Source organism: Kogia breviceps, chromosome 3 (assembly GCF_026419965.1).
Source record: "Kogia breviceps isolate mKogBre1 chromosome 3, mKogBre1 haplotype 1, whole genome shotgun sequence".
Classification (NCBI taxonomy): Eukaryota; Metazoa; Chordata; class Mammalia; order Artiodactyla; family Physeteridae; genus Kogia; species Kogia breviceps.
The window spans coordinates 85,771,844-85,786,562 of NC_081312.1; the positions used below are offsets into that span (position 1 = coordinate 85,771,844).

At 60.3% G+C, this 14,719-nt stretch overlaps 1 protein-coding gene across 1 annotated transcript in view; it reads right to left on the reverse strand.

The window, feature by feature from the left end:
* Positions 1 to 830: 830 nt before the first annotated feature.
* Positions 831 to 14,719, reverse strand: part of LOC131752853 (spectrin beta chain, non-erythrocytic 5) — a 44,170-nt gene continuing 30,281 nt past the window's right edge. Inside the window, 32 exon segments of the mRNA XM_067030610.1 lie at positions 831 to 890; positions 1,053 to 1,255; positions 1,623 to 1,727; positions 1,890 to 2,030; positions 2,033 to 2,071; positions 2,305 to 2,494; positions 2,665 to 2,871; positions 3,060 to 3,220; positions 4,062 to 4,256; positions 4,485 to 4,638; positions 4,756 to 4,955; positions 5,432 to 5,685; positions 5,887 to 6,035; positions 6,199 to 6,382; positions 6,385 to 6,415; positions 6,495 to 6,632; positions 7,475 to 7,578; positions 7,581 to 7,619; positions 7,752 to 7,846; positions 8,970 to 9,141; positions 9,749 to 9,828; positions 10,113 to 10,300; positions 10,536 to 10,698; positions 10,934 to 10,988; positions 10,991 to 11,048; positions 11,246 to 11,362; positions 12,135 to 12,269; positions 12,330 to 12,449; positions 13,906 to 14,001; positions 14,196 to 14,287; positions 14,290 to 14,353; positions 14,505 to 14,654. Of these exon segments, the coding sequence (XP_066886711.1) occupies positions 1,148 to 1,255; positions 1,623 to 1,727; positions 1,890 to 2,030; positions 2,033 to 2,071; positions 2,305 to 2,494; positions 2,665 to 2,871; positions 3,060 to 3,220; positions 4,062 to 4,256; positions 4,485 to 4,638; positions 4,756 to 4,955; positions 5,432 to 5,685; positions 5,887 to 6,035; positions 6,199 to 6,382; positions 6,385 to 6,415; positions 6,495 to 6,632; positions 7,475 to 7,578; positions 7,581 to 7,619; positions 7,752 to 7,846; positions 8,970 to 9,141; positions 9,749 to 9,828; positions 10,113 to 10,300; positions 10,536 to 10,698; positions 10,934 to 10,988; positions 10,991 to 11,048; positions 11,246 to 11,362; positions 12,135 to 12,269; positions 12,330 to 12,449; positions 13,906 to 14,001; positions 14,196 to 14,287; positions 14,290 to 14,353; positions 14,505 to 14,654 (3,984 nt within the window). The 3' untranslated portion in view covers positions 831 to 890; positions 1,053 to 1,147.

Here is a 14,719-nt window from a genome sequence, read left to right on the forward strand (position 1 = left end):
CCTGGAGCCTGCCCGCCGCGCTGCTCGGGCCTCCATACCAGCTCTCAGCCTGCCCTTTAGATGGTGCTGCAAACGGTCTCTACTGCAGACAGCCTGCTGGCCCAGTCATGAGCCCAGCTGCCTCCAGTGTGGGGTACTGCTGCCTCCAGCCCCCTCAGCTGCCCTTGAGGGGCTGTGCCTGTCGAGTCAGCGTGTCTCTCCTCCCACATGGCCCTCACCTTAAGGAGAAAGTGTGTTTTCCATCCTGGTGATCCCTTGGCCTCTCACGCTGGGCTTCCGCGAGGTCAAGGGTGGCTGTGGAAGCCGCGTTCTGAGGAGAAATGAGCGGTAGAGGTTACCACGGCTCTCTGCTCTTCCCTGTGGGTCCTCCTTTGTCCTCTGCCCGCCCACCTGCTGTCCGGTACCTCGGCTGCCATCCGCTCGTCCTGGAGCAGCCTCGGGCAGCTGCCCCCCGAGGTCCCAGGGCAGCCGTCCCCGGGGCTCATGCCGGGCTGTGGAGAGACGGTGTGAGGCCGCACCAGCCTCGCCAAAGCCTGACTGTGTCTCCAGAGGCCCCCAGGGAAAGGACTGGGCTGGACCAAGGTGCCCATGGGGAAGAGGGAGCCAGGGGGTAAACTTCCAGGGAACCCAGGAAGAGGAGGATGAGGGGCCCACCCCAACCTGGGCGAGGACAGAAGCTGTGAAGTGGCCCCGGGGAGCCAGACTGTCCAGTTGCCGCGGTGGGCACCACAACTCGAGCACGCCAGGTCCCGCCGCCCTCTGAGCCCTCGAGTGGCTCTGTGGAGGGGAGCTGCTGCGGAAGCAGTTTCCAGGCACTTCCCTGGCTCCTCCCTGGCAGGAGCTCCTGCGTAAGCTCCAAAAGTCCCCATGGCAGGGGCACCCTCTGCGTCCTGAAAATGCAAGATGGGGCCCGGGAAACATCATGACCAGCTTAGAGGCCGGGGCCCCCTCTGGAAGGTGGGCGAGGCATCTAACCCTCCCCAACCTCCTCGTCCCTGGTGACCCCCTGGTCCCTGGTACTGCAGCACTGGCTCGGGGTGTGGGCTTCCTACCCCAACGGTCACTGCCGCGCTCTCCAGGGAGACAGTGGTGGTGAAGGGTATGCGAGGCCCGACAGTGACACGTGGCTGCAGGGCCCCTGTCTCGGTCAGCTGTGCTCCGGGCCACCAGCTTCCCAAGGGCTCTGCTGGAGGGAGGTCAGCCCGCTGCCACCTCTCCCGGCTTTCAGCCCCTTCACCTGCGGCTTCTGTTCCACCTTCGAGAGGGGAGCAAGCGGAGCCAGCTGAGCCAGGCCAGGGCTCTGGGGGCTCCATGCCCCAGCCTCTCCTCCCCACGTTCCTCCCACCCAGAGAGCCTCTGTCTCCTCATTGTTCTTCATCTCTTCCTGCTCCAGCTCAGGAGACTTCCCTCTCATCCCAGTCCACACTGCTCCCTAGCCTACCTGGAGATGTGTGTGACAGGACGTGACAGCCAGCAAGGGAAAGAATAGGGCTTTCCTGAAGGGTCAGATGTGGGCTCAGTGCCTGGAGAGAGCCTGACTCTCAGGCTGAGACCAGGACCACCCCACCATGGACCCCCAGGCCCCTATCTCCCAGTGCACCCTCATTTCAACCTCCACTCACCCCTGCTTTGCTCTGCAGTTGGGCAAACTTCTCCTCCTGGGCAGCCAGCAGCTTTTCTAGGTCCTGGTGTCTGCGGAGCAGCCACTCCACATCTGACACCGAGCACTGGGGAGAAGCAAGCCAGGGTGCAGCCCAGCCCTCGGGGGTGCAGAGAGCCATTCCCTCACCCTCTGCAACCTGGCCCGGGGCCCAGGTGAGCACCAGGATCTGCCCTTGGCTGTAGCTGCCAGATGGTGCAGCCGGCTAAGGGGCAGGGCCTCGGTTCACCCTGCAGTTGGGGTCCAGCATCAGGTCCTCCCGGCAGGCCAGCCAGGCCTCGGCCTGCTCCAGGCCCTGCTGCAGCTTCTGCAGACGTCAGATCCCCTCACAGCGCTCCCGGCGCAGGGCCCAGGCCTCCCTGAATGCCTGCGGCCGACCCGACCGTCCAGCTCCTGCCGGCACTCTGTCATCTGGGGGGAGGGGGCGCTGTGGGTGAGATGCTCAGGCAGAGCCACGGGGTGGGGGCGGGACTGGAGTGCCCAGCAAGGGGGTCGAGGGAAGACCATGAGGCCTGGACCCTCCCTGTCTCTGCCCCCCTCTCTCCAGGCCCTGCCTGGCCTTCTCCTCCTGCTAAGGGTTCCGAGGCCTTGGGTAACTGGTCTGTGTGCCCAGCTCAGCGCCAGACCCATCTCTGTGCTCATACCTCCAGGGACATGAAGCGGCCATTGTCCACCAGCTGCTGCCCTTCCCGCTGTACATTCTGGGCTTGACGGCAGTGCCCCTTGATTTGTTGCCCCAGCTCCTCCAGCAGCTCCAGGAGCTGCTCGGTCCCAGACACATCCCCAGCCAGCTCCTCTGAGGACACCAGCCCCTGCTTCTCCTGAGCCCATGCTCTGCGGGGCAGGGAGGGGAAGCTGCTGTCAGGGCCAGGAGGGCAGACTGGGGTAGGGGGCAGGGCATGAGCTGTATAGGGAGATGGGGACTATAGCCCCCCAAAGAGCTGGGGTGACCCCCGCCCTGCGGGGCAGAGCTGAGCCAACAGCCGGGGCAGGATGCCACCTACAGCAGTTCCCGACAGCGTCCGAGGAAGGCGTGGCCCTGGGCAGCCTCCTCCAGCTGCCGACCCCGCTCCCGGACCTTCACATTCAGGGTGGCCCAGGTCTCCTGCCTCTCAGCCAGTTGCTTGACCAGGCCCTCCTGAGCCACAAGGTGTAGCTGGCAGGCCTCCATCTGCACCTGGGTCACCTCCTTTTCCGTTGCTGCCAGTTCCCTCTGCCACCAGAACACAGGATCAGGCCTTACCCCCTGGCAACCCGATGCCTGCTGCTCTTCAGGGAGCACCCATCCTCTCTGAGAAGTCCACCTCCACAGCCGGGGCGTGCAGGCCCGCCCTTCCCACCTCTGGGGTCCCCTTACCCAGGGGAGGAGGTCAGACGGGCAGGCCACGGGGCGTGGAACCTTAACTCCAGGCATCTGTGCTGTTGCTGCAGGGTCTGCACTGGCGCCGGACTGCGGCCACGGGCATCTCTTGGCCCCAGGGCCGCCTTCTCCTGCATCCAGCCCTGGAGCTCGGCCGCCGCCTGCTCAACGCCGCAGACCTCACGGACCATGGCCAGGTTCTGAGAGAGGAGGGAGGGCCTGCTCTGGCCAGGGTCCTCTCTCCCTGGAGATGTAGCCTCCTGGGCCACTTCCTTTTAAACAAGGAGGTCCATGGGGCTTGGTGACTCGTTCATGACCACCGGGTACAGGAAATGTCCCAGATGTGGCAGCTGCTGTGAATGTGTGATGTTACTGATGACGGATAGGGCCCTGGGGGATTCTGTGAGGAGAGGGACTTCAGTGCCCAACTCATGAAAGGGGCAGAGGTGGGGGCTTGGAAGCAGGTGGGAGTGAGTCCACCGGAGGGAGGAGGTTGTTTTGGGGGCATCTGGCTGAGATGAAGAGGGTCGCCTCAGGAGGCTGCCTGGCCAGGACGCTCAGAGGCGGCATCTCTGGGCTGTAGGCTCTGTCAGGGGCTCGGGGACCTGGACTGCTTTTCTAGAAACTGCCAGCTATGGCTGAGAGCGAAGGTCGTGGAGAGACACTGAGGATGTCCTCAGCACACAGATCCACTCAGAGCATTTAGATGAGAAGAGTGAAGGGCTGGAGCGATCTTGCCCACTTAGTGGGTGCGGTGAAAGAGAAGAGACCAACGGGGCCTGTGTCTTAATAAACCTGAAGCCTATGTTTGGAGGGGGCTTTGTGGGGGGTCAGGAGCTGGCCAGACATGCTTCCTGTTTCTCCTTGGAGGTGTGAGCTGCACTGGGAGTTGGAGGCAGCCACCTTGCTCCACACACAGACACACAGACACACACACAGACACACACACACGGCGGGGCTGCCTGTCCCTGGCCCAGGCAGATTGATTACACAGCTGTCCCAGCCCCTTGGCTGCCCCTGGCTGAGACTGGGGGCACCTACCTGTGTGCGGGCTTTCACTGCCCGGTCCAGTCTCTCCCAAGCGGCCTCAATGTGACTCCTCTGCCTTTGAATCTGGGGAGAGTACCTGGGTGCTGCCCGTTCCAAGGAGCCTGCCTGCTTCCGCAGGGCCTGCACCTTGGCCTGTCCCAGGCTCTGGACTTCCTTTCTGAAAGCACTGAACTTCTCTTCCAGCACCTGCAGGGTGTAGGCCCAGGGAGGTCACTCTGGAGGTGGTGTCCAGCAGCTCTCAAAGCTAATGAAGGGCTCGGCAGTATCTGCCACTTCTGACGTCCCTTGGCTCTGCCTCTAGGACCACGGGGATCCTCCCAGAGCCCCCCACTTCCTGTGTGGCCCCCTCCCCCTTCTCTGCCCTTGTGGGCCACTCAATCTACTCTCCTACAGGTTTGCTCAGGAGTGACTCACCTTGCTGGCCAGCCAGGCGTCCCGCAGCAGGGCTTCCCACTCCAGTTGGTGGAGCTGCAGCTGTGCCCGAAGGCCTTGCCCCCTGCCCTCCGCTCTCTGCAACAGCCCCAGGTGGGTGTCCCTCACCGCGAGCATCAGGGTGAGCAACTTGGGGCTGCGGCAGGAAGGACAAACCGCCGGGAGCCCTTCCTCTCCAGGCTGGACCAGCCTCGTGCCTCTGTAGGGAGAGCCCCTCCCTGCTCCTCCCTATTTGGGCCTGGCTCCAACGCACGTTTCTGGGTTCTGCCCGCTCTTGAGGAGGGCTGCTTGCTGCAGCCTCTTGATGTGCGTGCTAAACCCCTCCAGGTCCCTCCTGGTGGCCTCCAGCCACCGCAGAAAGGCCTGCGTGGCCTCGGCACTCTGGCCCATATCCTCAATGTCCCGTTCTTGAACACAGCCCCTTTCTTCCAGCCAGGATTCTGCCTCTGGGATCTGGGGTGACATAGAGGACAGGTTTCCCTGGGCGATGCCCTCCAGGGCTCCCAACTTTGAGTTCATGGCCTGGAGATTTAGAGCAGTGAGTGGTTCTCAACTTGGCTGATGGGGATCACCTGAGAGTTTTAACAACTCGCTACGCCTGGCTCTCACCCCTTAAGACTGATTTGGTCTGGAATAGAGCTGAGTGTCAGCACTTCTTAAAAGTTCCAGGTGATACTGATGTGAAGCACTGATTGAGAATCATTGGTTTAGAAAAAACAGCAAAACCAAACCAAACCAAACCCAGTGGGCTGTTTCCTGGGAAACATGCTGAAGGAAGATCTTGGGGGCAGGAGACAACTTAGTGGAGGTGACAGAAGATGTACAGAGAGCCCGGAGCCCCACCTGGGGGTTACCTTCCAGCCCTGCCTACCCTTTGGGTGTCCTCATGACCAACCCCCGCCCTTTCGTGCCCCATCACACCCCCTCACCTCCATCAGGAACTGCTGGGCCTCCTGAGCCTGCTGCAGCCGCTGTCGCCTCTGTGCAGCCTCTGCCTGCAGGCGGCCCACGGTATCCTCCAGCTGCTGCACCTGGGCAGCCACCTCACGAGCAGCAAAGTGCCCAGCCTGAACCAGCTCGCGCCCTGTGCCCACTGCCGCCCGGGTCAGAGCCTCGGCGAGGCTGCTCATCTCCGTCTCCAGGTTCTGCAGAGTCGGAGGAAGACGTGGGATGCTCCTGGGTGCTCCTCGGGGGACCCAGAGTTGCGTCTCAAGCCTGGTGGGATCCCACATCTGCCCCCAGAGAGAACCCTGCCCCTGTGACCAACAAAGAATCCATGGAGAAGCTTCCAGCCCGAGGCAACTGATGACAGCCCCGCCCCTCCCGCTGGGCCCACACCTGGCACTTCTCCTGCAGGCGACGCAGGGTGCTAGGGCTCTGGGGCTCTGGCCACAGTCCCGGGCGGCCGTCAGGGGCAGCTTCTCCCGCACCCAGGGCATCTCCTCATCGGTGTCCCTGAAGGACTGCAGGAGGAGGCTCCGGGCCTCCAGGGCTGTTCTGCGCTCCCGCAGGGGCACCCGCTGGCTCTCGACCCTGCAGCAGTGGAGGGCAGGCCTGGGGCAGGGGGCACGCTGGTCATCAGGATCAGGGCCACACTGTGACCCGCACACCAGCTCGCCCGCTCTGTGCCCCTCACCGTGGGCAGGGAGGGCCCCAAGGAGCCGAGCTGAGGGCCAGAGGGGAGGGACGGCTTTACCGCTGAAGCAGCCGCTGGGCCTGCTCTTCCACGTCTTGGGCCAGGCAGTGGCCTTCCCGGACAAAGGCCTGTGCGTGCCCGGCCTGCCTGTCCAGCTCTCCCTGAGCCCCCAGGAGCTCGTCCAATACAGGCTGCTCTGGGGCCCTGATGGGGGCTCTCAGTTTGAGCTCCAAGGGCTGCAGCCCAGTTCCTCCACACTCTGCCGGAGATGCAGGGCCTGGGGTAGAATGTGAGGTGGGCACGAGGGGGAGAGTCTAGAGCTGCACCCAGCCCGCTCCAGGGCTGCACAGCCTCACCTCACGGGCCTCCTGTAGCTTGGCTGCCTTCCTCTGGCAGTTGGCCTGTAGCTCCTCCCAGAGTTTTCTCAGCTCCTGCAGCAGCTCCTGGATGGTCTCTGAGGATGTGAGGCCATCCCGCAGCAGCCTCTACCCCTCCTAAAGCCACAACATGGCACAAACCTCGTGGACTCAGGACTGCTGGTGTCACGGCACTCGTGTTGGCTCCAACCACCAGCCCCACAGCTGCAGAGTCTGTGTGCTAGCTGTGTGATCTTGGGCAAGTTTCTTAACGTCTCTGAGCTCATTTTTCTTATCCATGTAATGGAGATAATAATTGGTATTTTGTTTAAATGAGATCAAACATTTCAAATACTTAGCAGGGTACTTTATATGAGAGAGGCAGCCTGGGGTCAGGGCCTGCCCTTTGCAGGTGGAAGAGGGTAAATTTAAAAGGTGCTATACTTTGACTCCTACAAGCACAGGACTGCTGGCTACATACCCTGACTCTGTCCTCTGATGTCTTTACAAGAGAGCTGTTAAAACCATCACGCTGAGCTTCCCTGGTGGCGCAGTGGTTGAGAGTCTGCCTGCCGATGCAGGGACACGGGTTCGAGCCCCGGTCCAGGAAGATCCCACATGCCGCGGGGTGGCTGGGTCCGTGAGACATGGCCCTTGAGCCTGTGCGTCTGGAACCTGTGCTCCACAATGGGAGAGGCCACAGCAGTGAGAGGTCCACGTACCACAAAAAACAAAAAAAACAAAAAACCATCACGCCAAAACACCATCTTTAAAATTCTTGAAAAGGCACTATTTTTGGAGAGGGTGCCCAGGGAAGTCACTGCGTCTCATGGCCCTTTGGTTCTTAGCACGGTGTCTGTATGCAGAAAGTACTCGAAGGTCAGCCATCCACGGCTGTGATTCAGAGCCAGCTGCCAGGGCTCTGTGGGGTCACCCCCTGCTCTGGCCTGTAAGCCCATCCCTGGTCCCCAAGACCTCACCGTCTGCAGCCTTTGCTGGTGGTGTACACTTGTGTCCTGCTCGGCCTGGAGATTCTGTGGCTGCCGCAACTGTGCCTGCAGCCCGGCTGGGTCCTGCCAGCCCTTTCCAGGACCACCAGTTTCTTCTCCCTCAGCCATGCGGCCACTGGGCACACCGGGAGGAACAGGCTCTGCTGCCTAGGGCTCTCCTTCCCCCTAACCTCTGGGCTGTCCCGAGGAAGAGTGGCTAGTCCCAGGGGCAGCCCCTTCTCTCACCACAACCACTCCCCATGCCGGCCAACCTCGTAGGAAACCTGCAGGAAAGGCTGCAGCTGCCCAAGCTCCTCCAGCTGGCGGTGACGGGTCCTGGCTTGCTCCAGGAGTGCCTTTTTCCTGCCGGAAGGAGGGTGTCAGGGGCCTCAGGTCTGCTCACTGGGACCTGGAGCTGCTACGGGTGTGTGTGTGTGCACACACACACACACTGTCATAGGTGTGCCCTTCCAGCCCAGGACGGCCTTTCTTGTGTATCAATATACCCTGAGTCTGTCTCCTGCTGGGGCTGCCAAAGGGTGTGGAGGGCAGAGGAGATGCAGAGTCTTGATGGAATGAAAACAGCCCCCTAAAGGATGCCAGAAGCCTGAGAGGGAGGGAGTCAAGACGGCACTGTCCTGGGGGACAGCCGGGCCTGCCAGGAACCACCTAAGGGGACTGGGTGGGGCAGGGAGTGTTGACAGAGACCAGCAAACCAACAGTTTCCATCTGTCAATCAAAGACCTCGGGTACCCAGGTGGGGTCCACCTGCAGGGAAGAGGAGGGGACTGCCGCCAGGGCACCAGCCCAGGAGCCACAAACACAGTGGGCCCTGGTGGGCTCTCTGGGAAGGACAGAGACCCCCACCAATCTGGGATCCAGCTTTTGGCCAAATCTGCCTTGATCTAAACGTCTGAGGGGCTGGATGAGGCAGCTGAACCAGATGGGCTTTTATGAGGAAAAAAGGCAGAGACTGGAGTCTCGTAGCTCTGCTGGCTTCAGTTAAATGAGCATAAGAAATATGCCAACCCCCCTGAGTGCCAGGCACTGCACTGGGACATCAAGGATTCCTTGCTCATCCTGACCACAACCCTAAGAGGCAGGTATTTTTATCCCCTCACTGTAGACATGAGACTCTGTGAGGAATCTGCCCCAAGTCCCGCTGTGAGAGGGCAGCGCAGAAACTCAGCGCTGTCTGGCCAACTGCTGTGCTCTGGTATTGCCATTTCATGAGGTCGTCTCTCTTTTAGTTTCTTAAGCATGTGCTTCTTTTTAAAAGTCCCCTTTATCTCAGCTGAGTGACCATGTGCTGTTTGACTCCATAACAGGTGGACACACTGCAGGGTCAGGAGCGCTGGGGCCCTGGCATCTGAACTCAGTCCTTGGAAAAGCCTGGTGAGCCCAGGCTAAGGGATAGAAGGGCAAGGGAAGAGCCTGATGCCTGTGCCAGCCCACCCACAGCTCCCACAGCCAGAGCCAGAGATACCTCAGGAGCATGGCCTGGCACCGGCCCAGGGCACCCTGGGCCTCGGGCTGTCCACCCTGGTGCAGTCTGTGGGTGGAGGCTTCCAGCGCGCTGATCTTCTCCACCTGTACCTCCAGGTCTCGCTCATGCATCTTCTGCTTCCACAGCAGTGTTTCCACATCAAGCAAGGAATCTTGGGAAGCGATACTGTCTACAGGGATGCTCCCTCCCTCCCAGTCCCAAGCTATCTACTTTCCTACCAAACACATTCCCCCAATCCCTCAAGGCCGCATCTGGCTTTAGGGCAGCAATTCTCAACCAGGAAAGGCATGGGAGGTAAGGGTCAAGTGTTAGAATTTCCAGGGCAGGTGTAGCTCCTCCACATAACAGGGACACCCTCTCCTCTGCACTCCCAGTAAGGCTACGTCAGCGCAGGAAACGGCCCCTGATCATTCTCTGAGGACCCCCATGAGTCAGGCTTGCCTGACACAGGGGTTGGGACAGTTGTGGGAAAAGCAAACCTCTGGGTGTAAGGAAGTGAGGAGGGCAGAGGAGAGAAGGGTGCTGGGAAGGAGGCAAGAATGTGTCAAGGGCCACAGGCTCATCCTCTGAGCTCCCACAGAGGGCCCAGCCCCAGATGCATAAGAACAGCCAGCGATGGACGGGTAAGCCACCACTCAGTGACCGACGTGCTTGAGGGTCGGGAGAGGCCCTTGGCCTGGGGAGCTCTGGCAGCACTGGCTGGTTTGATCTCTAATGCTGCCCTGGCAAACACTCCCTCACTCCTGCTGGGCACCTACCCCCCAGACCCTCACTGGCTGGGCAGGCTTCCAGGCTGCAGAGCCAACTTTCCACCTGCTCCACAGAGCTCAGAACCAGCCGTTGAGAAAGGAAAAGGCAAGAGGAAGTGAGCAGAGGGTCCAGTCACTGCAGGTGGAGTGACCCTGTTGGTGGCCCAGTGGGAAACCAGGAACCCCGGGGCCTGGCTCAACAGAAGGAGTCCACAGCAGGCAAGATTTGCCGTGGGTGAGCTGAGCGGTAGGCGGTGGGCGGTGAGTGGCAGGAAAGGCCCCTGGAACGGCAGCCTCTCTGGCTTTGGCTTTGATGAGGGGCAGTGGGTTTAGTACAGGCCCCAGGGGTGGGGGCGGGATGGAGGTTGCTACCTGTAGCTCCAAGGCCTGATGCAGTTGGAGCTGGTGCTCCTGTGAGGCCCCTTCCAGGCTGTTCAGCTCCTGGTCTAAACCAGCCGGGGCCTGGAAGATGTCGGGGGTGGTTGGGTGCCTGGTGGCAAGCAGTCGTTGCCCAGTGCTTCGGACCGGGCTGATGCTGTCTGGTCGGGCATCCAGCTCGGCCTGTAAGAGGACTGGGCTCAGATCCCAGAGGCTGAGGCTTCCTGAGTGGGAGGGAAGAGGCCCAGTGGGAAGGAGGAGAGGTGGGGAAGACAACTGAGGGGGTTATAGAGGGAAGAGGAGAAAGGTAGAGGCAGCCGATGCAGAAAGAACCCAAGAGAAAAGTGGGATCACAGTTAGGGGGAGGCCAGAGAGGAGGCGAGATCCCAGGAAAGGCCTCAGGGTCTGGGCCACTCACCTTGCGCTCCTGGTGTTCCTCCAACATGCTCTGGACATCCGCAAGGCTGCTGGAGGTGCTCTGGGCGTCCATCTCAGCTCGCAGCCTCTGGGCCCAGATCAGCAATTCCTGCAGCGTTGCCTGCCGCTCCTGAGCTTGGTGCAAGGCATCCAGCGACTTCCTCCTGCCATAGGGTTCACCAGCTAGTCCTAGGGCCTCTGAGCCCCTTTCCCCTGCCAGTGCCTTCTGTCCCTGAATCCCCTCAGCCTTCTAGAAGGGCCCATGGGCTGGGAATTAATAGGGTGGCGATACAGAGATTTATTAGAAGGATGGAGAAAGACTCTTAGGGAAGGGCGGGGATTGAGACGCTGCAGGGGTCAGCAGAGAGCAGTGCGGGGAAGAGGCCTGGGGGTTTGTACCGCTTCTGGGCCCCACTCCGGAGCTGCCACCAGCTCATCCCCTGCTGCTTGCGGCAAGGGTGTGGGCAGCCTCAGGGCTTCTCTGGCAGAAGCAGCCTACCTCATGCTCTACAGGCTGTGCGGGAAGCCAGGGTCAGCGGCTGGGGCAGGGAGGCAGGTGGTGCTCAGGGGAGCCCAGCCTGTGGTTGTACAGCTGAGTGGACCTGGCTGGCGCATGGTCCCGAGCACGCCCCCACCCCACCGCATGCCTGCCCAGGGTCCCGCGGAGGAGGTGCCCTGGGCCTGGGGCCGCCTCCACACCCAGCTGCACACCTCCACCTGGGCCTGGATGAGGCCTATTTCCGAGGGCTCCAACTCCTCGTGTTTCCGCCTCAGCCTCTGCATGCTCTCCAGATCTTTCCCACAGTCCAGGGCCTGGACCAGGGTGGCCTGGGGAGGAAGGGGGCGTTATTATCAGCCTTTTCTCCAGCTCCTCCCTCACTGCAGAGGGGTCGCTGGCCACAGGTCTTCTGTGTGGGAAGCAAGCACCCAGCCTGATTCCCTTCCCAGGGCCCTCCGCGGGGTGGAGCAGGCCGCTGGCCTTGACCACAGGTCCCTTCCTTCTGTGAGGGAGGAAGGTTCCCAGGAGAGACTTGGGGCTGGAGTTTCACTGGCAGTAGGAACCTCCACGGGTATGCTGCTTCCACATGCATGTTCTCACTTGACCCTCGTTCCTTTTCAGGGAACTGAGATGGGCTGGCCTGGGGGAGGCAGGAACCAGAGGGGCAGTAAGAACAGAGCCCTCTGCATGCTCAGAACAGGGAGCCACGTGCTTCCAGAGGGCTTCTCAGGCCGCGAAGAACTTCCCCACTCCCACCTCTGCCAGTGTTTAGGGCAGGTTTCTCTGTGGCTTCTGACACAATCCCCGGGTAAACCTCCTGCGGCTTCTGGCCTTGCTCGGGGACAACAGAGGAAACGGTGGGGAGCAGGATGCTCTGGCCTCTGGACTCACAGTGCTTCTAGGAGAGAAAGGCAGGAGGTGGGCTAGACTGCTAGAAGCAAATGGGGGCTTCCAGGTCTGGAGTTGACCCGGAGAACTGCTGGCAGACCCCCGGATGGCCCCCTGATGGGACCTGCCTCCAGGTACCCAGCTGAAGAGGAGAGGCGGGTGAGGGGTGGGACGCACTGGCTTCCTGGCTGCATCAGCAGTTCCACTGCTTACCTCCTCCCCGATCTGCTGAGCGAGGTCATCCAGCTTTTGGGACAACGTGTGTATCTCCGGGGCCCCTTCAAGCTACCGCTGGTAGCAGAGCAGGTTGCCATGGAAACTGTTCCACCTGATGGAGAGGGTGTAAGGCTGAGTCTGAGGTGACCCTCCAGCTCCCTCTCCCAGCCCCACTGCTTCCGGCTCTGGGACTGGTCTGTTGTTGAGCTGCTGTCACTGCTGGCAGGTGGTCTTGAGTTGCTCAGGGTCCTGGTTCTTGAACTGCAGGGACAAGTCACTGATGCTCCTGATGTGGGCACCACCCACCGTGTCCTGTGGAGGTGCAGGGGGAGGGCACCTGTGGCACCTGCTCTGAGCCCCTTCTTTGCACTGCACCAGCACTTGGAGAGTGTGCTCGGGCCTGAGAGAGCTCGAGGAACTGCACGTTTGGGGAGTGGAGGCAGCTGCTTCCTCTGCCGTGGCCATCCCATCCCATGCCAGGTGCGCTGAGCAAGGTGCACCTGGGGTCTGTAGCCCAGGGTCATCTCTAAGGCTAGGAAATCTGCTCCCCAGGTCGGGACCAGGCAGGAGCGGGAGGGCAGGCATGCACTGATGAACAGAAGCTTTTAAAGTTAAAATGCAGCTTCTCAGGATAAGAAAAGCAAAGTAAGGGATCGAATGAAATGGTGAGTGCCAGCCTCCTTAGGTTTGGGTGTCCCTGTCCCTGGGAGTCACTGGGCTGAGGCTGCCACTGCTTAGACACTGGGTGGGGTTCACGGCTACACGGGGTTGGGGTCCCTGACAGTGGATGGACTGCAGGTGTCCCACCCCAGTAAAAGCGCCTTGCACTGGTCTACATTTCCAAAGTGCTTCCCAATTGGTGTCTCATAGGTGATCAGGGAAGGGGGTTTCTCTCTTTTATAGAAGCTGGAGCAGAGCTCAGAGACTAACCTGGTGAATTTATGGCAGAGCCAGGATTCAAACCCAACTCCTCAAGTCTATCTAACGCTCTTTCTCCTACAGCATCTGGCACAGTGGCTGTGAAATTCCACCATTAGTAAAGGCCATCTTAGATTGGAGCACTGCAGCCTTTTAAAAAAGTCATATACTTACTTCAGGGGGTGAGGTTAGCATGTCTGGGCTCTTAATACATGATTGTGAATGCACTTGGCCAATTTCTTTCCTCTATCCCGCATAAGAGAAATTGATTTTGGTGTGTGTATGAGTAGGGGGTGGGGAGGAGATACTGAATTAGAGTTCTGAGCAACTGCAGTTTATTATCTACTACACCCAGGCATACATGCATCCTTCTTTTTTTAATTGTGAAATAATCATAGATGCACAGGAAATTGCACAAGTGTATAATGAAGGCCCATGTACCCTTCCCCCAGCTTCCCCTGATGGTAACATCTTACATATCTATAGTGCAATGTGAAAACCAGGACATTGACTTTGGTATAACTGTTAACTAGACTGCAGACTTTATTCAGAGTTCAGCAGCTTTTACATGCATGTACCTGTGTGTGGGGGGGAAGGTATAGCTCTAGGCAGTTTTATCACATGTGTAGATTCCTGTAACCACCACCATACATACATGCTCTCTTACCTATGAGGTAAGCGGTATCCCCATTTTAAAGATGAAGAAACTAAGGCTTGGTGAGGTGAGGGAGCCTGCCTAAGCGAGTTCAGGTCTTAAGCGCACAGGTGACATGAGGGCCCACATCTGGCTCCAGAGCTCATGAGTGGTCACTGCTTCCCAATGTGGGATGCACTGGCAGGGCCCCCTTACCCCGGCCCAGACTCCTCGGAGCTCGCGGAGCCGCCTGTGGAGCTGCAGGCAGTGCTCAAGGTCCCGGCCCAGGTCGCCGATGTTCACCATCACCTCCTGTGGAGGCCACGGGTCAAGAAGGCTGCCCTCTGAGCTCCCAGCCCTGGGTGCACCCAGCCCCCAGGCACCCAGCTGCTGGGGCAGTGTCGGGGCAGGCGGTGACTTCGGGAACTTCCTGCCAGGGCTCTCTCCCGCATCTGTCAGTCCCGCAGTCCCAACCCCAGCTCTGTCCCTGCCCAGCTGCGTCTCACCGTGTCCTGGATCCAGGCCTCTGTAACGTCCACTCTCTGCAGGAACTCCAGGAAGTTCCGCTTGTCCTCCAGGTCCTGGCCCCGGAGAGCCACCCCTGCAGCCTCTGGGAGACCTCTCCCACCAGAGGGTGGCTCTGTGCTAGGAGAGCCTCGCCATCCTGGGGAGAGAGGGGACACCAGGAGATGGTGCCCGTCGCTCTCTCTCCTGTTTTTTCTCCATCACCGACTCCCCCTGCCTCAGACCTTTCCCCTTGGCCATCCTGGCGTCCTCACTTTGGGCAGGGTGGGGGCTGAGGGCCTGGCTGTTACCTTGGCCACAGAGGTTATGATCTCCTCATGGGCCTGGACCTCAGCCTCGAAGGCCTGGTGTTTCTGCACGTGTCTCAACTTATCTTTCAGGTCCCCAGGAGGGACTGGTTCTTTCAGCTGCTGGAGTCACTCCTGGATCCAGTCCTCAGCCTGGTGGTGCGGGGGGGGAGGGCATGAATCTCATGATGCTGATGCTGCCTCGATCCGCAGAGACG